This window comes from Equus asinus, chromosome 8 (genome assembly GCF_041296235.1).
Source record: "Equus asinus isolate D_3611 breed Donkey chromosome 8, EquAss-T2T_v2, whole genome shotgun sequence".
Taxonomy (NCBI): domain Eukaryota; kingdom Metazoa; phylum Chordata; class Mammalia; order Perissodactyla; family Equidae; genus Equus; species Equus asinus.
The window spans coordinates 85,610,771-85,635,345 of record NC_091797.1 but is presented as its reverse complement, the minus strand read 5'-3'; the positions used below and the strand labels follow the sequence as shown (position 1 = coordinate 85,635,345).

The 24,575-nt window shown below is 45.8% G+C and overlaps 1 protein-coding gene across 1 annotated transcript; it reads left to right on the top strand.

Moving 5' to 3' along the window:
- Nucleotides 1–6,667: 6,667 nt before the first annotated feature.
- OASL (2'-5'-oligoadenylate synthetase like) lies at nucleotides 6,668–23,500 on the top strand. Its single transcript, XM_014862475.3, has 6 exons — nucleotides 6,668–6,888; nucleotides 10,022–10,304; nucleotides 11,441–11,616; nucleotides 17,805–18,046; nucleotides 20,133–20,277; nucleotides 21,586–23,500. The coding sequence occupies exons 1-6, from the start codon at nucleotides 6,691–6,693 to the stop codon at nucleotides 22,084–22,086; spliced, it is 1,545 nt and encodes a 514-aa protein (XP_014717961.1). The 5' UTR covers nucleotides 6,668–6,690; the 3' UTR covers nucleotides 22,087–23,500.
- Nucleotides 23,501–24,575: the final 1,075 nt, after the last annotated feature.

Below are 24,575 nucleotides of genomic sequence, written 5' to 3'. Positions count from 1 at the left end.
ACTGAGGGAGACCAGGAGGAAACGATGAATTTGACCCTGTTACAAGAAGAGATTCAGAGAAGGAAACCCTATGGTTTCATGAAGGAAGGACCTTGAACTACTGACCCTTCCACTTCCTCTCCACCCTGGATTTACTTCCTTTTCTATCCAGCCTACCCCCCAAAGTCAAGTCTATCAGTCACTCACTAGTCAATGTCTTCATCTTTCCTGCCCATTTGTCCATACAGTCCATTCAGTCTTGGATCATCAAGGACACTTTTTGCTGCAAGTGACAGAGACACAATTCAAATTAGTTTAAGCAAAAATAAGTGGAATGTAATGGCCCATAAGAGTCCAAGGGTAGCTTATATCAGGCACAGCTGGATCAAGGAATCCAAATGACGCCAGAAGTTATGTCAACTGGTTTACGTCATGTAACAAACCATCCCCAAACACCCATTTATTTGCTCGTCGTTCTGTGAATTGGCTGAGCAGTTCTTCTGCTCTGAGCTGGCTCCCTGAAGCTGGAGGTCCACAGCATCCTCACTCACATGTCTGGCAGTTGGCTCAATATCAGCTGGAAAAATAAGAATCCCTTAACCACGTGTTTCTCATTATCCAACAGGCTGGTCTGAGGTTATTCACAGGGTTACTGGGTTCTAAACTTAGCAAGAGGAAGGGCAAGCCCTGATACGCGCTCACTTTTTTAGCCTCTGTTTGCATCATGTTTGCTAAAATCTTATTGGTCAAAACAAGTTACATGGCCCAAGCTGTGTTTCAAGGGAGAAATAGGTTCCACCTCTTGATGGAAGGAACTGCAAAGTCAGCATTGCAGAGGGGCGTGCATATGGGGGATGGGAAAAATTTGAGAGCATTGTTTTAGATTTTCTTGGATAATCTCTCCATGTGGCAGGGAAAATGGCCCTGTCTCTACCAGGGTATTCTCTGCTGCCCCATACAGAACCTTTGTGGTCACCTGCTCAGCCATTATAAAGCATGAGCAAACATGGAAGTTCAAGGGAGTTAACACCCCAGGGGACAACCTTTGACCAATGGAAAGACAGAAACCAGTGGATGGGAACTCTCCTCTTCCACCTTTTGGATGGATAATTTTGAGGGACATTCTACACAGCTCCTCAGAGGGTCCTCAGTGAAATAAGACCCAAGCTGCCCACAGCTGAGGGTCAATTTAATAATCAATTAATAATATTGATATATTTTAAAAATATTCATTGAATTGGTTTTCCCTCCTTCTCAATCCACTACACCCGTCCCTTGAGATCATTTCCCAGATCAAGTCATCTTCACACAAGCCCTTGTCCCATGCTCTGCTTTTGGGGGAACCCAAGCTAAAGGCAACACCCAACTTAGTGTGTCTTCCTTCTGCCTAAAACCTCACCCACCCCCTTCCTATCCACGGGCTCTTCTCTCTCCCCACAGAAACGTGCTCAACAGGGCAGCATTTTGTCTTCTGCTATTTTGTATGTGGGTCACCACCACAGCATGGCCCCTGATGAGTGGTGTAGGTCCGCACACAGGAACCAAACCCAGGCCACAAAGCAGAGCACACCAAACTTAACCACTAGGCCACTGAGCCAGCCCCCCTTTTCCCTTTTTAAATCTTCAAATTTCATCCACTGTATTAGTGATCAAATAATTAAAAGTTTCTCAACTGTCAGAGATTTCATGAAGCTGAGTAAGAACTAACATGTAAGGTCTGTTTATTGTTTGAATAACTTTCACATTGTCTTGAAGTTCATTATCCATCATCATGAACATATGGCAAATGTTTAGAGTCTTACTTTATTGTTGACTTAGGTTTGCAAAACTGCCCCTGCTGTTTAAACTGTTATAATATGGGACTATTTAAGAACCAGGCACTACCAAACATTGGAAATATGGGGACTTTTCAAATTTATGTAATTAAAAATGTGATGCTTTCCATTTGGTGTTAGCCAGTTTGAAAGTTTAAACTGAAATGTGTCATGACTGAGGGGTTTTTTCCCCCTAGAATTATACGTAAAATAATAAACACTTTCCACCCTACCACCTCCTCGAGCTCACACCCTGTCTTTCTCCTCCCTTTGACAACAAACTTCTTGAAAGGGTCAGCTACACTGCTGTCTCCATTCTCCTCACCACACTTAGTCCTTGACCCATCCTAATCCGGCTTCTGCTCCCAGCTCTCCCTTACACTGCACCCACCATGGTCACCAGTGGCTTCTTGGGTACTTCTCAGACCTATATTTCCCACTTAGAAGCATTAGGCAATGTGAACAGCTTTTTTTGCTCTCTGCCTTTGTCCCACCTCTTTCACCACCCCATCTAGTACTGTGAGTTTCACTTCCTATGTGCATCATTTAAATTTTGGCATTGGTCATCCTTCTCCAAGGCACCAACAACCATCTCCGTGCTGAGGAAATCAAAATTTGTCTTCACATGGAGCTGCTTACTCCCCTTATTATCTATGGGTAGCTCCAAGTCATCATTCCGGATCTCCACCATTCTCATTCCTCCTTCTGTCTTCCTTTCTTGTTAATAGTGACCCCTCACCAGTTACTCAAGGCCCCATGCCAGAGAGCTGATAACCATCCCTGCCGTCTCCCTCTTCCTCACCTTCTACCTGTAGTCACCAAGTCCTGCCTACCCATCTGCCAAAATAGACCTAGAATCCAGCCCTTTCTCTCTACCTCCACTGCTTGCAGCCTAGTCCAAGCCACCGTTATCTCTCACCACTATGGACACTTCACACTGTCCTGATACATCCTGACACGTCTCCCTGAATCTACTCTTGCCTCCTACAATCCAGCCTCACTACAGAAGTAGCCAGACCAATCTTTCCAGAATGCTAACTTCATCACTGGTCACTCCTCTGATTTGCCCTCAGGACAAAGTCAGAGCAGATTGACCAGGCATTTGACCCAGTGGATCACTTCTTAAAACGATGTCTTCACTTGTCACACCACTCCCGATATTTCTTCCACCTCCCTGGCTACTTCTGATTTTTCTTTGCTGGACTCTTGCAACTCCTCAACCTCTTAATACTATTAATACTATTAAGAGCTTCAGGGCTCAGTCCTTTTCAAAGTTTCTTGCTTTGTACTCACTCCCTTGGTGATCTCATCCAGCTTTAAATATCTCTACACTAGTGATTCCCAAATTTGTATCTCAATCCCACCCAGAATCTTCCCTGAAATGCAGACTCACACATCCATCTCCTTACTGATACTGACCCTGATATTGGTTCCCCCACATTAAACCCAGCTTACGTGGAGTTAAAACCAAAATACTCATTCGCTGTTTACTCCCTGGCTTCCTGGCTCCAGAATCCGCTATCCTCCATGGAGACAGACACAGCCAAGGACAAGCACCTGGATTTGCTATCTCCTCCTTGCAAGGAGGTACAGCTGGTGGGAAAGCTGCTGACCAGCAAGGCCATATGTTCCCCCTCCCCTCCCTAAAATCCCAAATAAAAACCCTTCCTTTTAGCTTTTCAGGGAGTTTGGGATTTCAGCGTTAGCTGCCCTTTCTCCTTGCTCAGTGCTGTGCAATAATAAAATTCCTACTTTCTTCCACTACACCCGGTGTCAGAGATTGGCTTGCTGCACAATGGGTAAGCGAACTCACTTCAGGTTCGATATCACTACTCTACTTGGATCTCTATTAGACCCTCAAATTTCAGTTCCCAAACTGAGCTCCTGATCTTCATCCTACACTGCACCCTTCCTCAGTCTCTCCTGTCTCAGTTAAGGACAAGTCCATCCTTCCAGTTGCCAAGGTCAAAAGCCTTGGAATAGTCCTTGGCTCCAATCTTTCTCTCACATCATACATTTATATTCAAAATATATCCAGTGAAATGATATGATGTCTGGTATTCAATTCCAAATAATACAGGAGAGGAGATGTGGATGGGAGTATAACTGAAACAAGATTGTCTTCAGGTTGATAATTGTTGAAGCTAGGTGATGGTACACGGAGGTTCATTATATTATTCCACTTTGGTTTATGTTTGAAATTTTCCATAATAAAAAAAAATTTATACTACTTCTCCCTACTTTCGCTGCTACCATCCTGATCCAAGCCACCATATCTCTTGTCTGGACTGTCTCGGTAGCTTCTTACCTGGACTTCTGCTTACCCTCTGTGATAAGAAAAACAATTTTTACTTTTCTGAATTGCTGCGTAGGCATTTTACGCTATGACAACCCTACTCACACCCAGAATCTGGACATTTAGACAAGGACTTGAGTTTTAGATGCCCACCATAGATTCCCACTTTGGTTTTTCCCAGGTCACCTTTTAAAATAACGACTTAGAGCTGAGCCCACAGGAAATTATTGACCTCTGCCCCAACCGCCTTCTAGGTAGTGGGTGCTTGCTACCGTGCTCTCTATCTCCTGCTCACTCGTGACCTGGGAGGGAGGACTCCCCCAGCTCAATTGTGCCCCCTCACTTCTGGGATCTGTAAGTAGTAAACCTTGTGACTCTACTTCCTTTGTGTGGGGGTATCGAAACTACACTATGACTGACCACGGGGATTTCACTTCCCCAAAGTGGGAGCTCCAATGCTAAGGGGGCTGTCTGCTGCCGCCATGTGGGTGGCTCGTGCCTCCTCATTCAGCAGATTATAATCTACATATTCTTAATTTAATATACCAGCTCCAACTTCTCAGGACACCCTCACACCTCCACCCCCCACCCCCGCTCTGCCACTCTCTCTGCTTTTAATCTAATCTTCCCCCAGCAGCCAGTGTGATCCTGTTAAAAGAAAAATCAGAGCATGTCTCTCCTCTGCCTAAAAGTCTCCAATGGCTCCCCATTTCCTTCCAGTCAAAGTCTTAGTAGTCTTCAAGATCCCACACCATTTGCCCCTCGCGCTTTACCACTCAAACCTCATCCTCTCCCACTCTCCCTCCTTGATCATTCCATTCCAGTCACACTGCTGCTCCTCAGACACACCAGGTACACTGCCACCTCAGGACCTTTGCACTTGCTATTCCTTCTGTCATGAATGATCCTTCTCCCTCAGACATATATATGGCTCACTCTTCACCTCCTTCGTGTCTTTGCTCAAATGTCTCCTTTTCAGGCCTTTCCAATGGTTATCTGAGACTGAACCCTTAAACATACACACCATGTGGGCACACACAGTACCTCTTAACCTTTTTCCCTGCTTTATTTTTCTGCTTAGCACTTAACCATAACTTTACTTATTTATCCTGTTTATTGTCTGTCTCCACTATCAGAATGTAAGTCCTCTGCAGGCAGAGATTTTTGCCTCTTCACTGCTGTATCTCCAGCACCTGCCCGGCACATAGTGGGCAGCTGACATATTTCTGTTGAATGAATAAGTGAACAGCACTCCAAGATTCAACCCCAGCTCACCTGTCCAGGTACATCTCTGCCCTCTCCCCTCCTTATCCTCCATGCCAGGGCATATTTGACAACTGAGTCCCTGGCACACACCAGGATGGTCCACACTCCTCAACTTCTACCCATGTTGTGCCCTCTTCCTCCTGGCTGCATCCCCAGTCTTTTAAGACTCATCCCAAGCAGGTGTCCACTGACACCTCAGGTGACCCAAAATAAACTCTTCTGCCCAGCTTTCCACCAGGTTTCTGTGCCCTTTTTTCCACCTAGCACATATCACGCTGGACTCTTGGTGTCTCTTGTCTGTCTGCCCCACTGCTCCGGGAGCCCCGTCGGGCAGGAATCATGTCTTATTTTATCTTCTGAGCACAATGTCTGACACCTAGCAGGCACTCAATAGATGTTTAGTGAACGACTAATAATACTTGCATTTACTGAGTGCTTTCTCTGCTCAATGTTCTCATGCTTAATCCACACACAACCTATGGGGTCGGGTGTTATTATTAAACCCACTTTATGGCAAACTATGGGAGAGTCAGAGAGATTAAGAGTCTGGTGGGGTCAGCCCAGTGGCACAGCGGTTAAGTGAGCATGTTCCGCTTTAGTGGCCCTAGGTTCGCAGGTTCGGATCCCGGGTGCGGACATGGCACCGCTTGGCATGCCATGCTGTGGCAGGCGTCCCACATATAAAATAGAGGAAGATGGGCACACATGTTAGCTCAGGGCCCGTCCTTCTCAGCAAAAAGAAGAGGATTGGCAGTAGATGTTAGCTCAGGGCTAATCTTCCTTAAAAAAAAAAAAAAAGTCTGGTAAAGGGCCAACTGGAATTCAAAGTCTCTGCTGTTGGACTCTAGAGTTCCCACTGCTCACCCCAACCATGAGCAAGTCCCTTCTCTCTCTGAGCCTCAGTTTCTTACGGCAAGGTAGGGTGACAGGATTGACAGATACCACCCGACCCCGTCCTACTGGGAGATTTGACTCCTCTAGGGTCAATCTCAAACCAATTTCAGTTTCCAAACGTCATAAAAAGGAAACTCTGAAAGCTGAGAATCGAAAGCAAGAGCAGAAAAGTTGGCTGGAAGCCAGGCCTCTTAAGGTGGCCCTAGACCTTCCGGCCTTGGCTCAGCATCCCTCAGTGCCCCTGCCACAGCAAGGGGTCTCCAAGAAGGGGAGCCCCAGGTCTGCCAGTCACCCTTGGTTTCCTCTCCACTCTGGTCCTTTATCCCATATGGTGCTGGAGATCAGCTGAGAAGGAACCCCCTTAAAGAAGGGGGTGTGTCCCAGGAGCTGGGTAGGTGTGTGCTTATATATCTGTCCAGCAGCTATACTCTCAAGACAGAGATGGCACTGACCCCGGAGCTGTATGACACTCCTGCCTCCAGGCTGGACTCCTTTGTGGCCCAGTGGCTACAGCCCAGCCGGGAATGGAAAGAAGAGGTGCTGGAGGCAGTGCGGACCCTGGAGCAGTTCCTGAGGGAGCAGCACTTCCATGGGCAGCGTGGGCTGGACCAGGAGGTGCGGGTGCTGAAGGTGGTCAAGGTGAGACTGGTCCCCTCCATCGCTGGGCCAGGGCTGGGCAGAGCCCAGCACAAGGATCCACGTCCCTAAGGATGCTGGGGACTCCTCACCTCGTTATCTCTAGTCCACGCTGCTCACATCTCAGGACACCCCACTGCACTGCTGCCTTGAGCACAATGAGTCCGATAATGGAGCTAATAATAATAGTTCACTTTTTGGGGTACACTGGCCTAACCCCTAATGTATATTATCTCCAATCTGTGCCCCTGTGAGGTAGGCACTATTCTTTTCCCATTTTACAGATGAGCAGAATGGAAGCTCAGAGACTTAAGATTCACAACAACTAAATGCAATGCCAGGTCTGTGATTGGATGTTGGTATGAATAGACCATCTGTAAAATACAGTTTGGGGACAACTTGGGAAATTTTAATATGGTCTGGTTGTCGGAAATGTAAGGGAATCATAGTTGATTTTGTTAGGTGTAATAGTTTTGTGGGTTTTGGGGGAAATGTTCACTTTTCTTGGACACAAATGCTCAAGTATTTCAGGACAAAATTCCTTGGTGTCTGTAGTTTACTTTAAAGTGGTTTAGATGAGGCGAATATGGCAAGGAGTTTAGACTCGTTGAATCTAACTGGTCGGATATATGAGTGTTGTTGTATTCTCTGTTTTTCTAGGTTTTAAATTTTTCTTAATAAAAAGTTTTTTTAATGGAAGCTTGGAGAGGTGGGGTGACTTGCCTAAGGTCACACAACTAGTTGTAGAGCTGGAATTTGAACCAGGATCTACCTGACTCCACAGCCAGTCCTCCAGGCTGCCCCCAATGAGATTTCCCCCCACCCCCAAACCCTTCCTCCAGCTTCCTCATGTCACCTCCTGTACTGGCTAGCATCAAAATTCAAGAGGGTCAAAGATAGTAAGGCCCAGAGAATCTGACAGTCTCAGTCAATCTTTCATTTAAACATTAAGGAAACAGGCACAGAGAGAGTGAGAGATGTCCCCAGCTTATGCAGCAAGCTAGTGGTAAAGGCAAAATCAGAATTAGGATTCCTGACTCCCAGCCCACTGCTCTAGTCCCCGCTCTGGGGGGCAGCTACAGGGAAGGATTTAGCAGTCTCAGGCCCCTATCTGTTCTTTACACCACTCCCCAGCCTCTGGGACCTGAGGCCATGTGATTTGGAAGTGAGAAACCACAAGTTTTGACATCAGACAGACATGGGTTTGACTCTTGTCTCCTTCCCTTCCTGGCTGTGTGACCTTAGGCTTGCTGTCTTATCTCTCAAATCCTCCGTCTTCTCATCTGCAGTTGGGGCAACATCATCATCATCATCTCTCCCTCATCAAGCAAATGGGGCAATGCCGGCTCAATGATTAGTGCATGATAATTGCTCAAAAACAAAAGCGTGGTTATAGATTCTCTCCCAAGCTCTCTTCTGGGTCTGGAGCACCAGTGTGAGTCAGGCAGACCCTCCTGAACTGGCACCCTGACAACCTGAGAATGAAGCAGAAGGAACAGGAAAAGTCGGAGTTCTCCCCTTAAGCCACTAAATAATAGCGATACCAAAAGAGCAATGGCCAATGAGAAATAATACTTTATTCGAGCTCTAAACCCTCCTCCAGCCCTGAAAATCTGGGGAGTTGGGCTGGTCCACAGCTTGAGTGGATGATTGTCCTCCAATGAGTTGGGTTTAAATGGTTCAAACTGAAGCCAAGTCATGAAGTCTATTCTAGAATGTTCTTTCCTCTCTGCCTAGGTCTTACCTCTGGGAAAGGTGGGAAGGGCAGTCTAGGTTCAGCCTTCAAGGGCATGTGACCTTCGTCCACATGCAGGGTGCTATCCCCAACTCTCTCACTGGGGCTGAGGCATTGAGTCTGAATGTAGGTGGAAAAGAGAATGGAAGAGAAGGGCAAAAGATGGCGGGTCTCCTCCTCAGAAGCAGGGTGTGGCTCACAGACTTGAGTCAAGAGGAAGAAAGAGGTAGAAGAACCACGCCTGTGTTCTGACTCTATCTGACTCCTGGCTATGAGTCATGGTAAGTTGGTTAACCCCTCACTGCCTCAGTTTTCTCATCTGTACACTGGGGATAATTACACTTCGATCAGTGGGTGTGAAGATTAAAACGTACTGTATGCAGAAAGTGCTTTCAGTGCTGCCAGACACAGTGAGTGCTCAACCCATGATACCCAGATTATAATCAGAGTGCACCAACAATGTGACTCCACCCACAGAAGCGGTAGCCAACCTGAGGTCCGATGCATCCCCAGTAATTCTACTCTCGACCCAGAGAGAGAAAGAGGAAAGGCCAGAGAGTTGTGGGGCTTTGTACACAGAGGCGATATGGGCTAGAGAGCAAATCTAGACTCTTAGAACATCAAAAAGACCCCTTCAAAATCATCCAGCTCAGGCTCCTTCCATCAGATGGGGAAACTGAATCCCAGGCAGCCAAAGGGATGATCCAAGTCAACTAGACAAAGAGGAGGAAGAGAAATAAATTGCTGACTACCTGTGTGCCAGGCACCCCGGCAAGCCTTAGCGCACATTATCTCACCTAATCCTCCCAATAACCCCATGACTCTGCTCCATCATCACTCTCATTTTGCAGATGAGGAACTTAAGGCACAGGATAGTCACACAGCTAAGAAACAAGGGCAAGATCAAGGTCAAAGTCAGGCTGCCTCATTCCACAGCCCACGGCTCTTAGCCACCAGGCAATTCTGCGACCCCCTTTTTAATGTCACGAAATGACTCAGACCCCCCAGAATTCTCAGACAACCCTGTGGAGTAGACATTACTATTTCCTTGAAGTGGGCATTTCTCTGCAGATGAGAAGATTACGGCTCAGAGCAATGCAGTGCAGTAAATCAGAAGATTGGGCTGGGGAGTGGGGCTGCCAAGTTCAAACCCAGCCTCTACCATGAGTACCCTAGGTGACTCGCTAACCGTCTTGACATCTCAGCTTTCTCACCTGTAAAGAGGAGATATTAATACCACCCACCCTTCCCTCAGTATTGTGTGTGACAATCCACATAAAGAGCCTCAGGGATTGCCCGGCACAGGCAGTGGCCTCCGGTGTGTGACAATCCACATAAAGAGCCTCAGGGATTGCCCGGCACAGGCAGTGGCCTCCGGGTGACAGGCTCTGTGTTCTGCAGGTGGGCTCCTTCGGGAATGGCACAGTGCTCAGGAACACCACGGAGGTGGAGCTGGTAGTGTTCCTGAGCTGTTTCCACAGCTTCCAGGAGGAGGCCGAGTACCACCGATCCGTTCTAAGCCTGATGCGGAAAAAGCTGTGGAGTTGCCAGGACCTGCTAGACCTCAGGCTCGAGGAGCTGAGGGTGGCCCAGGGAGTCCCCGATGCTCTCGTCTTCACCATCCAGACCTGGGGGACGGCGGAGCCCATCACTGTCACCATGGTGCCTGCCTACAAAGCCCTGGGTAAGGAGAGGGGAAGCCCACCTGACTCATACCCCTGCCCTCCTGGGAAACTTGCACCTCCCCCACCTCTCATTCATGGCTACACACAGACACCTGCACTTGTCCATTCAATCCACGTCCTGTGCTGGGTGCTGGGCAACCACAGGGTGCCGGACTGAGCCAACTCTAGCTGTCATGTGGCTCAACTTGGGAAACAGATTTATCAAGGAATCACGCAGATAAATATATGATCATGAGAGGAAGGGAGACCCACAGAGAGAAAGAAGTTAGAAGGGTAACCTCAGATGCTTTTGTAGCTCTTACCATGGGTGCAGGGGCCTGTCATTGTTCAGGCTTTTCCAGAAGCAGATGCTGAGATGAGGGTTTGAGGACAAGGAGTCCCAGGAAACGCTGGCAGGGATAGTAGGGAAGTGAGACAGGGAAGGGAGGGGCGTCACAAAGTGCATAGGGAGCAAGTCACCATGGTGAGCAGCTGGGCTTCATGACCCTGGAGAATTCTAGGCAACAGCGTCAAGCACGCCTCAATTGGAGTGTTCATCCCCCAACTTCCCACCAGCCACGGGCTGAGGGCTGCTGCCTGGGAGAATTAACTCACCAGGTTTGTCTCCAGGCAGAGTCCTCGGTGTTTGAAGTAAACAGTATCAGCCACAAGCCCAGACAACACAGGTTTCACCTCGTGTGCCAGCTCCTATCACCTAGAGTGGCTGCAGGGAGTTGCTCTGTGGAGAAGGAGTCAGAAATGGGCTCTCATCTGAGCAACAGAGAGACTGTCCGGCTGCCTTCGGGCTGCGTGCTGGGAAGGACACGCTTCGGCTTTCTTGTCTGGAATCAGTTCTCCTCTTCGGGTGTCAGGAGGTTGAGAAAGAGATCCAAAACAGACAGTAAGGGAGACCAAGGGTGTTGGGGACATCAAAAGAAGACAACAGTCCTTGAGTGGCCTGAGGTCTGGAAATCCCACTTTCAGGTCTCCAGAAAGACAATCAAGCAAGGCAAACCTTTATTCTCTTAGGCTATGAGGTCTCAGGCTCCCCTGGAGAGAGACCCCCAGCGCGTTAGCAGACTCCCTCCCACAGACTACTTATCAATCTGGGGCCTCCTAAATCCCCACTCTCTCCCTTTTCTTCCTCTCACCTCAGGGCCCTCTGGTCCCAACTCTCGGCCACACCCTGAGGTCTACGAGAGCCTGATTGAGGCCAACGGTTACCCTGGAAATTTCTCCCCATCCTTCAGCGAGCTGCAGAGAAACTTCGTGAAGCATCGGCCAACCAAGCTGAAGAGCCTCCTGCGGCTGGTAAAACACTGGTACCTGCAGGTGAGGGGGCTGCCAGGATGGGGGCAGGAGTGGGAGACGGAGGGGCGGGGGAAGAAAAGGCAGGAGCCAGATTTGTCATCTCAGGAAACTGTATAAAGGGGAAATGGAGGTCATGGGGACAGAGTGCTGGTCTTTTGAGCTGTAAAGTAAAACGACGACGAAGATGGAGAAGGAGAAGGAGGGAGAGGAGAATGAGAGACGGAGACGGAAGGAAAAAAATAAGGACCAAATAGTATTTCAGTAAACAAGAGCTTGTCATGCTCTGGTTACTGGCTAATGTCAATTTCACCGGGTTCTCTGGATGGTCATCTCAGCTGATTAAGGAATAACAAGAGGGAAGATTAATTTAATTCCACCCTGCACCACTTCCCCCTCCAAATGATCCAGTTCCTGAGTATCAGGACCATTACTGAGTAAATACATTCGTAGCAGCTACTTTTTAGATTTCACACGTAATGTCTGCATGGTACCCAGTATACTTCAAAATATCCGGATGAACAGAGTCATCTAAACTTATGAAAGGAAGGCTCAGAAACAAACACAAAAATTAGAAAGAAAATGCTTTATTTAAAAGGGAAAAAGAGTCAGATTTTAGAAAGATTGGCTCAGTTAAAAAAGAAACAAATATTTAAACATAAAAATCAGAAAATTACCAAGGTTATTAAGTTTACAGTTAGTCCGTTTATGGTGGGGAAACAGCAATTTTCTTGCATGACTATCATATCAACCAAGGTCGTCGTATGTCTTCAGACATTAGCATCACCACAGCCAAGAATAAAATTGTTTTTGTTGTAAGTCAGCCGCTTACAGGAAATGATCCAGGTTTTGCGGATTTGGAGAACTAGAACTCAACAGCATGATCCGTTTGCTTGCTTTGTTTGTTTGTTTCAGGGTGCAAAGTGTTTTCCTCCTGCGTATGATACGCGCTTTTATTTGTAACGCCCACAGGACAATATTTCAGCTTTACTTATATAGCCATTCCTTTTGTTCAAGTCTCTGCCCCTAAGATAACAATTTGACCACATGTGGCTTTTTGAAACAGTTTTTGATTCAGTATTATTAATTTGATGTTTTCTCTTATTTGACAAGTTGTATTCAGTTATGTGTTACAAGATGTGTTGATCAATACATACGGACATAAAGAGCTCATAGCGTATGGTGAACAAGACGCGAGCCCCATGATGCTAAGAAGGTTAATAGTTCTCTTTTGTCTGGAGGATTTGTCAAGTCCCTGGAGTCATCCTTTACTTTCATGGCTCAGAAGTATTTTCTTGCTCTTATCAGTTCAGCTACTGGGGTCAGGGACCAAGGCACATCGATTTAGCTTCTCCAGGTTTCAGCGGTCAAATTTTAACTGTAAGGATATCACAGAGCACAGAGATGTCCACGTTAGTTAATGCTGTGGCCTGCCAAAGAAGTGTTGTTTTTACTCCCTGTAATGCTGGGTTTTCCTCAGCCTTCCAACAGTATCAGATCAGATTCTAGGAGGGACTTGATAAACGTCATTTCCACGAAAGAAAAGACGTCCTTGATTTTGTTTTTTTATTTACCAACAAATGAATGTTTATTTTTTCTATTTTGGAGTACTTAATTCAATGCACTTCTGGGAATGAGATGGGACTTTCCCCAGTGTTTCGGTTGAGGTTTTGACATAAGTTCTTTGTCTGTTTGTTTTAGGGGTTTTTTTTTTTTTTTTTTTGCCATTTTAACTGTATAATTCAGTAGCATTAATTACTGTCACATTGTTGTGTAAACATCACCACTATCTATTTCCAGAACTATTTCATCATTGCAAACAGAAACTCTGTACCCACTAAACATTAACTCCCCACTCTACCCTCTCCCCAGCCCCAGGCAACCACCATTCTACTTTCTCTCCTGTTTTTAAAAAAGAAATAGGCCCAAAATGGAGTCACTTGTGCTAAGCCCCACCTCAGCAAACCAAGACTTAATACCAACCTAACTGCAGTTTCAGCTGCTCCCAGGAGTCTAACCTTTAACCAGTCAATCTGGAATTATCTGGTCAGTGCTAGTGAGGTCATCTGCCTGATAGACCCAAAAATCCCCCAAAGGAGGGTGACCTTGCCTGAAACAATCCACTCTTTGCTGGAATAACTTCCTTCCTTATTCCTAGAATAACTTTTTAACACTATGAATCTCCCTATTCTAAGTCCCTTGTATGAGCGGAATAATACGATATCTGTCTTTTTGGTTGGTCTTAATCTGTCCTTGATTCTTAACATTGGGATTATCATACCTAACTGAGTGAGATTTCTGGCATGAATACAAATTTTTTTACAAATTTGATTTATTATTACTGATTTGTTGATAAACTAATTTATCTAATTCTATCCTGGTAGGAAGGAGGACGAATTGTTATTGAACTTGTGTAAATATGACATAGTCATGAAAAAGAAATTAACAAATTCACTTTGTGAATGTTTAACTGCCATGCTGAATAGTTTGTAAGCAGGGCCAATTTCTATATGTTATTATTTTACAGAATAATTATCGTTTTTCTGAGGATTTGTTAGTTTATAATCTATAGTAGGAATTTTTTTATTCTGAGGTGTCAGTTAGAATAGTTTAATATTCCAATAAAATATCCAAAAAAAATCATTTAAAGAATGTTTAATCTTAGTTTGCACAATTATAGCCCTATATTGAAGACAGTAGATAGATTAAGAAGAAAGAAAGTGTTTTTTTCTCACATAGACATCAAAAATAGAACATTAACTTGGGAATTAATTCTTGCTTTGTTGATCTTTTTTTAAGCAATCGGCTTTTAGGAAGTCATCTGCTTCTGGAATAAAAGAGTTTGGTGAAATTCTGACTCAGTTCCCTTTGGTGAGGATATGAGCCTTCACCCATGAATTTGTTCCCAGTTACGCTCCATAAATTTCCTATAGTGGAGTGGGGAGAAAGGGATCTGCCCACAGACAGATTATATTGTAATCAGATAATTCTTTTGTAGAATGCTCTTTTCATTTACATACATAAAGACCAAAAGAACTGGCAGCTTTGGATGTATCGCTTTAATTATGGGTCAAAACTAAACACAACGGAAAATCCACCTTTCAGGCAGCTCCTAATCTCATAGGGGTGTTTTCTAGGAGTCGCGGACACACGCTGTTGCCCGTGTGTGTCCATGTATGTGCGTGCTCATGTGCACAAACACACACACAGACAAGTTTATGAGTGACTTAAATTCATAATAGCATGCAAGACAACAGTAGTGAGGCCCCCGGGAGATAGCCCAGAGTTCTCAAGACAAACAGACCAAAAGAGAGAGAGAGAAAAACAAAAAATACGATCAAACTTGGTAATTGACTGTTTGCCACCCAGCAGAGAATAGATTCCTACGGTTTGTCTGCCAATAGAGACCGCCAGATGTCAAACCATAAAACCAGATTCACGGATTGTTGTCACCAACAGGGACATAAGTGGCCCTCTATAGATAAGAACAAGAACGAGAATTAGACTCGGCTAAGAATCAAATTTAATCCAGAATCAGAAACAGAAGCAGAGTTTGTGGTGGGGGGGAGGAGAGAAACATCAGCAGGAGTCGAAGCTGTTGCCATAAAAGGCTCACCCTCAGAGTTGCACAAGGGGCACATCCGAGTGTAAACAGCCACGCGATGCATTTCTCCAGCAGCACAATTTCGTCAGTTCTGGAAATACGTCCCCCTGGACAATCTCAGTGAGACCTCCAACTGCACTGAGAAACTAAGAGACAAAAACCATTTATTAAATAAGAACTTGCAGAGAAATTGCAAGGGAATCAGACTGCAGAAATTAAGGCTTAATCCATGGGTATTTAAAGAAAAAACGATTACCAAGATTACTGGGTTTAAAGTTAGTCTCTGTTAATGGTGGGAAAATACCAATTTCCTCACACACTTACCTTATCCAGAAAGGTCATGATGCATCTTCAGACAAACAACATTGCAGAGGCAGAGAAATCCAAAATGTGAAGAAATCAGAGCATCCCTGAACATCAGCACTGGAAGGGAACATAAGTCTTTTCTTCTGGGTTTTTTGTTTGTTTGTTTTTCTGTGTGTGTGTGAGGAAGATTGGCCCTGAGCTAACATCTGTTGCCAATCTTCCTATTTTTGTTTTTTCTCCCCAAAGCCCCAAACATAGTTGTATATCTTAGTCGTAAGTCATTCTTGTTCTTCTATGTGGGACGCCACCACAGCATGGCTTGATGAGCAGTATGTAGGCCTGTGCCCAGGATCCCAACAGGCAAGCCCTGGGCCACCAAAGTGGAGCATGTGAACTTAACCCCTCGGCCATGGGGCTGGCCCCCCTGGTTTGTTTCTTTTGTTTATCATTTAGATAGTTTATTGAAGACCCTGAAAGAAATTAAGGGCTCATTTTTCCTAAGGCTTACATCTTAGGATTTATTTTTTTCCTAAAGATTTTTAGCTTACTAAATTTCATTTCTCTTCTATTCTGACTCATAACTAACATACATACCACCATACTCCCAACTTTATCATCAGTGTACTTATTTTGTTTTTTTTTCTGAGGAGGATCATCCCTGAGCTAACATCTGTGCCAGTCCTCCTCTACTTTGCATGTGGGACGCTTCCACAGCTTGGCTGATGAGTAGAGTAGGTCTACACCCTGGATCTAATCCACCAACCCAAGCCACTGAAGTGGGACGTGCAGACCTTTAACCCCTTGTCCACGGGGCTGGCCCCCAGGATTTATTTTTATCTGCATTTTATGTATCATCTAAGTTTTATGAATCCCACTAATAAAATCCCACTAGTACTGGAGAAAATAAATTGTATTGCTATGAGTTTAAATTCTTGACAAAATTATAATTCTGTTAGTTAAGATTTACAGTATTAAATGTGAATTCACAAAATGTTACAAAAACTTGTTATACAATAATTTTTATAAAATTTTATTAAAAATTTATAAATAAATTTGAATTCAATTAAAAAAATCTTGTTAAGTCAAGGATAAATTTGCTTTTAGTGAGTCAATGACTTATAGGAAAGCTCAAAGCTTCATTTATTTTGGGGGCTAGAACTAAACAAGATGACCCTGTTTTTGTTTGTTTCGAGGTCAAAGTGAGTTTTTTTCCCTTTGACTGTGGAGTGTGATATAATGCTTATTTATAATGGCCACAGGACAAGATGTCAATTTTGCTTCCACAAACCAAATAGCTGGATATTTGACAGAAATTTTCACTTTCTAGCTGAATAACAGAAAGGTTCCTAAGACAGGAAGTGACTGGCCTCAGTTAAGATGCTTTCTTTTGCAGCTAACAGAAAAACCAACTCAAACTGGTTTAACCAATAAAGAGAATTATCAGCTCATGTGTGAAAACCCGTAACAATGGGGAGGGAGTTTCAGGCACTGTTTGGTGAGGGCTCCGGCTCTGTTTCTCTATAATGCTCTCAGCTTCTCTCAACGCTGTGTTAGCTTTGTCCTCAGGCTGGTTTCCCTCATGGTGGCAAAATGGCCATAGCTGTTCCTGCCTTCACATCCACACATAAGAGAGGACTTTTCTTTCAACCACTGAACAAAAGAACTAGGCTTTCCTCAAATTGAGCCAACTTAGGTCACATGGCTTCTCTTGAACCAATCATTTGGCAAGGGGCATAGGTTTATACTGATGGCCCTGACGAGTCAGGGTCCACCTTGGAGTTGAGGGTGGCGTCAATCCCATCCAAACAGCATGGCTACTATACAATGGAGAAGGAAGAAATGCCTGCTAGAGAGGCAACCCCAGTGATCACCCCAGAATCTCAGCTATTACCTAATCCTATAGTTCCCTGCTCCCATCGCTTTTTTTCTCTTTAGCTAAGAAGCCTTTTCTTTAAAGGAAACTCTTCAGAAGCCCAATACATTAAAATAGATTAAAATGGAGCTGACTGGGCTGGAATGCTGGTGGTGAGCCCATCCTGCTCGCTCCTTGGGACACATCTTCATAACTCCATTCCAGGAATTATGTCAAGCACAGTTTGAAACCCACTGGACTAACGCAGACCTTTAATTCTAAAATGGGAAAACTCATTTAGGGCCAGAGAGGGAAAGTAACTTGGCCAAGATTACACAGCCAGTGGGTGACAGAGCTGAGACAAGAACTTGGACTTTCTGGTTTCTGGTCCAGTGCCATCCTTAGAGAGAATCTTGGGGTCTCTCTCTCTCTCCCCATCTCTTTCAACAGTATGTGAAAGCCAGGTGCCCCAGGGCTGCGCTGCCCCCTCTCTATGCTCTGGAGCTACTAACTGTCTACGCCTGGGAACTGGGTACTGAAGAGGATGAGAATTTCAGGTTGGATGAAGGCTTCGCCACTGTGATGGAGCTGCTCCAGGAGTATGAGTTCATCTGCATCTATTGGACCAAGTACTACACGTTCCAGAACCCAATCATCGAGAACTTTGTCAGAAAACAGCTCAAAAAAGAGAGGTACTGGGCCACTGCTTGCCCACCACGTCTCACAGAGAAAAGGAAGAGAATGGAGGGAAAGGTGGGACGGGGTTTTATGGGTGGGCTTTATTAAGGAGTGAAGCTGCACTGAGATCTCATACTGACACAGCTGACGTCCCAAGTTGGCCACCTTTCAAAATCACCAGGGACCTTAGGAGCTCTAAGCCTTTTCCTTATCCCTCAAGCCACACTCCACTCTAGCTTAGCCCTCTGTCCCCAGAAGACTATTGCAGTGCTTTTTAGTGACAGCATGGGAAAATAGAAAGATTCACAGAGACCCGCGTCTAACCCCAGCTCTGCCGTTTTCTCATCTTTGTGAGCCTCAGTTCCTCATCTGTAAAACAGGAGTAACTGGCACCAACAATGCCAGCCTGTTGTGCGGGGCAGAGAAAATACAGGTGAAGGGCCTGAGGTATCTAGCCCGTGGTATATGCTGGAGAAATGCTCACCACTGTAGCACGTGCTGCCAGTGCCCCTCCACATCCCCTGGGCACTTACCATTTCAGTCAAGGCTGGCTCGACCTCCACTGTCTCTACCTGCATCCCTTTGCCTGCGGGTTTTCAGCCTCCCCCAATGACTGGTGGAAGCTGGTGGATAAATACCCCAGCTCCCTCCCATCTCAGATGCAAGGACTCTCTCTGGGTCATGCGAGCTTCACTGTTTCCCAGGTCCCCCCAGCAGGACTAACTCCAGTTGCCCACAATGGTAATCACCCTGGATACACACATTGGCATCCTTCCCTTCCCACCTCACTTTCCCACTCCCTCCTTGGTACTCCTGGCATCTCCTTCTGAATGAACCACTTGCACTCAAATCCTCGTCTTGGGATGTAGGGGAACCCAGCCTGAGACAACTCTTCATGTTAGGAGCTCTAGGTCAGTGCAAACAACATCACAAGAATGGTTCCCTTATGTAAGTGCTGGGTCTTTTTTTACAAGGAAGAAAAACCCGGCCTCCTTATGGAAAGAGTTTTATTATAAGGATGCTCAGAAAAATGAGGTTGGAAAAGCATCGGGACCTGAGGCAAACCTATAGAGATTCACTCTTTCTCTGTCGCTCTTCCTCATTGCCCCCAAGCCCTCTTCCCTCTCACAGCCTCTGCTTCTCTCTCCACATCTGCCCTGCTCCCCTCTTACTCCCAGTTAGCTCCATCATGCTTGGTCCAAATGCCAGAGGGAACCAATCTGATCACCAGGCACACGCCCAGCATATCGGGTCATCTCAAGGGTCATTTTAGGTCAGGTGATCCCATCCCATAGAACAGCTTGGCGCTGCTCCCTAAATATTTCAGGCAGGACTATTTCTGGAAGCCAAGGATGTTGGAAGTGGCAAGTATGGATCTTAAAGTGTCCAGTTCATTCCAATAGCTTGTCACATGTTGTCACATAGGTAAGCCGCAGCTGCCTCCTAAGTCAAAAGCTCTTGGAGTGCAAGGGTCAGGTCTTGATCCTGGGCTTGGCATCCAACACACAGGTCACCCCAAGCAACCCAAGGAGGCTATCAGACCCTTTCAAGCCAATATTCTTGAAAATATTCATTTGACATTTATACAGGAGAGACACCTGAAGGCAGCTCAACCTCTGCTCTGTTGAGGCAGAGGAGATGGGCAAGAATCCCATGTGCTGGCTGTGAGAACTTAAAGAGGTCTGTGCCTCAGTTTTCTCATCTGTAAAATGGGGGCAACAACAACAATAATAATAGCCACCACCTTATAGAAGTGTTATAAGGATTAAAATAAGTTCATTCACATAGCCTTTGGCTCAGTGCCCACCTGAGCGGGCATCTGTTGTTGCTTCAGTATGCCTTTTGGGGTCTCACCACCCCCACCCCCAAAATCCCTTGCCAACACCTAGAGTACTCTCCTCAAGAGGAATTATTGGAAATATACTCGTTTCCATCTTGCTACTCTCTGGCAATGTTTTTGGGCCCTCCTTGACTGATGGTTCAGGACTCTGGTCATGGCAGATGCTAGTGGCTTGAAGAGATGGTTGCTGAGAGGGCTTTTTTCTGGCTCGCAGGCCTCCAAACCACAAAGGGCCTGGGTACCCTCTCCCTGTGTTGCAGGCCCATCATCCTGGATCCAGCTGACCCCACCCACAACGTGGCGGAAGCGTACAGATGGGACATAGTCGCTCAGAGGGCCTGCCAGTGCCTGAAGCAGGACTGTTGCTATGACAGGGAGAACCCGGTCCCCAGCTGGAACGTGGAGGTAATGGTCCCTCTCCGGGCTGCCAGGGGCTTGCAGCTCAGAACGAGATAACTGCATTGTGTTTCCTTATTTATTTCTGCGTCAGTGGAGTCAACAGGGCATTAAAGTCAGACAGTTGTGTTTTTTTTCTTTTAAAGATTTTTTTTTCCTTTTTCTCCCCAAAGCCCCCTAGTACATAGTTGTATATTCTTCTTTGTGGGTCCTTCTAGTTGTGAAAGTCAGACAGTTTGAGGCCTGGCTGCACCATCCACCAGCTCTGTGAACTTGGGGAAATTATCCAACTCTCTGAGCCTCATATTCCTTAGCTTCAAATTCTTGTTTCCCTTTTCTTTCATCTTCCTATAACCTACTAGAAAATCAGTTCCGTGCTCTTGCTACTTCTTTGCATGAGCTGAGCCCAGGCAAGTCAGTCCAGCAGCTGTTTTGTGCCAGCACTGGGCTTGGGGCTGGTGAGGTCGCCAAGAGGGCAATAGTGGTACAGAAATAAGACATGCCCCTACCATCAAGAAATTCACCAGATTTCGCTAGGAAGCAAGTCCTTGAAACAAATTTGCACAAAACTGCTAGAAAGAATGACCAGAGAAGATACTCAGAAAACAAAAAATGCTAAATAATAGTATAATGTGATACCAAGCCTATGGTACAGGCAAAGATCACAATAATCAATTTTATTCACATTGTACTTTACAATTTACAAACCGCCCGACTAGGGACAATTCTGTAAAGTAGAACGTTCAAGTATTATTATTATCATGATCTTTATCTTTATCATTATCATCCCTATTTTACAGATGAGGAAATCGAGGCTCAGAGAGGTTAAGTTAATTAACTAAGGTCACACTGCTAAGGGGCAGCAGAATTCACACCCAGGTCTTTGTGGGCTGTGGAAACAGAAAATAAATATTATCTGGAATAAATATTATCTGAAATATTCTCTGGAATATCACCAGAGAAGCCTCCTTGAAAAAGACTGGGTTTGACGTGGGCCCTAAAAGCCAAGGAGGGATGCAGACACTCAGAACAGAAGGCATTCCATCCAGGTAGAGGGTCGGCTGGGAGATGAGGGGCAAAGGAATGGAGGTGTTCCCTGGAACAAAAGACTGGCCTGCTTGGAGCAGAGACAGACGCAGAATCAGAGGCTCTCTGATAAGGTGCGGAGATTACAAACAGGGAGACCACCAGCCAAATGAAGCCCACAGATGGGCTGAAAAGTATATGCTTCTGGATTTTCCCTGAATGTAAAAACCATCATGCAAAGATTTTTATCTTCGGACTTAACGCAACCCCTCTCTCTCCTCTCCCTTCCAGAGGGCACGAGACATCCAAGTGACAGTGGAGCAATGGGGTTACCCAGACTTGATTCTCACGGTGAACCCTTATGAGCTCATAAGGCAGGTTAAAGAGAAGATCCGGTGGAGAAGAGGCTACTCGGGCGTGCAACGTCTGTCCTTCCAGGAGCCCGACGGCAAGCGGCAGCTCCTCAGCAGCCACTGCTCCCTGGCCTATTACGGGATCTTCTCCAACACTTGCATCTGTCTGCTGGAGACCATCTCCCCCGAGATCCAGGTCTTTGTGATGAATCCTGATGGTGGGAGCCACGCTTATGCCATCGACCCCAACAGCTCCATCCTGGGCCTGAAGCAGCAGATTGAAGACAAGCAGGGACTGCCCATGAGGCAGCAACAGCTAGAGTTTCGAGGCCAAGTCCTGCAGGATTGGCTAGGTTTGGGGAGCTATGGTGTCCAAGACAGCAACACCCTCGTCCTCTCCAAGAAGAAAGCCAGAGGGACTCCGTTTCTACCCAGTTAGTTTCCTCTGGGAAACCTCTCTATGCATTTCTGCCATCTCATCCGGGACTTATTCTGTCAACCACTCCTTCCAGCTTTCTGCTGTGAGGTCCCATGTCTTCACCAACTTTGTACATGGTTATCCTAGCCCTGATAGTGGAGGACTAAGGAGGGGTGTGAGAGACTAGACATACAAATGGACAATGGCCAGACCATATATGACAATAGAATACTGACCCACAATCTTTGCAGCCACCAGCCAGGAAGCCAAACCACAACCTGTGCAGCAAGCAACTCAAAACAGTGAGGACTTGGTCAATAACTGGGAGCTTCCCTAACCAAGCCCCTTCCAATTTAGGACCAACCGGAGAAAGCCAAACAAGCTCCCTAACCAATCACATGGGATGCTCTGCTTCTAGGTAGCCCACCTCCAGTTTCTCTGTGCCAACAACCTCACAGGCTTCCCTGAAGCCTTCTCTTTTCTCCACCACAAAGCTTCCCCATGACCCTGCCTGCCTCTGAGCCTCTGACAAATGCAACGGATGGTGGCTCACTCCCTTGCTATAGCAAGTGGGAATAAATAATCTTTGTTTGTTCTCTACTGGGTGGTCTTCATGTCTTTCCACAGATGCTAATGCTATCCTTGTGGCTGTTGCTTAATCATTTGAGCCCCTCTCAACTCTGGGAAGTGAGGACTGTAGGGAAACTGAGATGAAGATAGGCAAAGTGTGGGAGAGCAAGAATGACGCAGTGTAAAAACATCCCCTCAATTCCTGAAACACACACACAAACAGTACCTAGTGGTCCAAGGACTTTAGGAAAATGACAGCATCTTTAATTATCAAAGAACATCATATTACCAGGTTTACTCCAACTAACCAATAAAAAGTTTCCTTTTTCCCCTCCCCTCTTGCCCTGCTTTCTGATGGACTACTTACCATAGAATATAAAATGCACTTCATAATTGGTTCTCAACAGCCTCTGGACAATTTATCAATAGTAACCAATTTCCCACCTCTTCTTGCCTTCAGGGGCAGAAAGAGTGCCACCCTACATCTTTTATCCTTTATAATGCTGGATACAGCCAAGTTGTAGGTGGTGGGCAAATTCTTGTTTAGAAAAAGGAATAAGTTGATGTGGATCAAGGCTGCCCCAGGGAAAGAAGCCCAAGGTGTCCTGGCTGACATGCCGATCTATATGACCCAATACGTATCTAAAGTTATATGACCACACAATAACCAGACCCCACCTGCACTGATACCATTTAATGACTTTTTACATCATCTTTCCATTGTCTTGTAAAGAAATAACTCACATACCTATGCCTTATAAACTTAGCTTTAACCCTCAACACATTGCAGCTCTTTACTGCCCATGGGTCCTGTCCCCATGCTACTCCATGCTATTCTCTGAATAAAAGAGCACTACCGCCAGACCTTGAGAGTCCAAGAAATCTTTCTTTCAACTCCTCGACTCACCGAGCCCGCATCAAAGTCACCCTCCACTCTTTCGTAATAAAAAAGACCAAGGTCAGAGAGTTTATTTTAATAAAATTTTGACACACTCAGCTTCAAAGATAAAACATGAAGCATTCCAAAAACAAAAGTAATTTTGTTCATCCTTCATGTGAAGCATCTTTTTGTTTGTTTGAGGAAGATTAGCCCTGAGCTAACTGCTGCCAATCCTCCTCTTTTTTCTGAGGAAGACTGGCCCTGAGCTAACATAAATGCCCATCTTCCTCTTCTTGATATGTGGGATGCCTATCACATGTGCCAAGCGGTGCCATGTCCGCACCCGGGATCCAGGTCTGTGACCCCCGGGCCGCCGAAGCGGAACGTGTGCACTTAACCGCTGCGCCACTGGGCCGGCCCTCATGTGGAGAATCTTAACCGCAGAGATTCTAATGTGTTGGCCTTGGGTAGTCCTAGGAGTCAGTATTTAAAAGTTCCCCAAACGTTTCCAATGTGCAGGCAGAGAGAAGTCCTGAGCTATAAAAATGCAGAATGTGTCCCATACCAAACCGGGCATCAGAATATCCTAGGATAGTGCCTCTCAAATTTCAATGAGCACGCGAATCACCTGGAGATCTTGTTTAAATGCAGGTTCTGATTGAGTCAGTGTGGACCACAGCCAAGACTCTGCATTTCTAACAAGCTCCCCAGTGTTGTCAGTGCCGCTGATTCACGGTTTTAACCCCGAGTAGTAGCAAGGCCCTAGGATATTGGAGGAAATACAGATTCCTGAGTCCCACCTCTCAGAGATTCCGATTCGGTTAGTTTTCAGTTAAGCCCAACAATCTGCATTTTAACAAGCTCCCTAAGGTGTTTCTGACACCCAGATGGATTTCAGAATTACTGGAATAAATAAACAATATTGAAACCACACTGGATCAAAATTTGGGAACCAATCCTGGTTCTCTCATTAACCCCTTTGTGATCTTAGGCAATTCCTTCCCCTCTGCAGATTTCATTTTCCTCATCAAGAAAAGGATGGAGAAATTCATCGCTGATG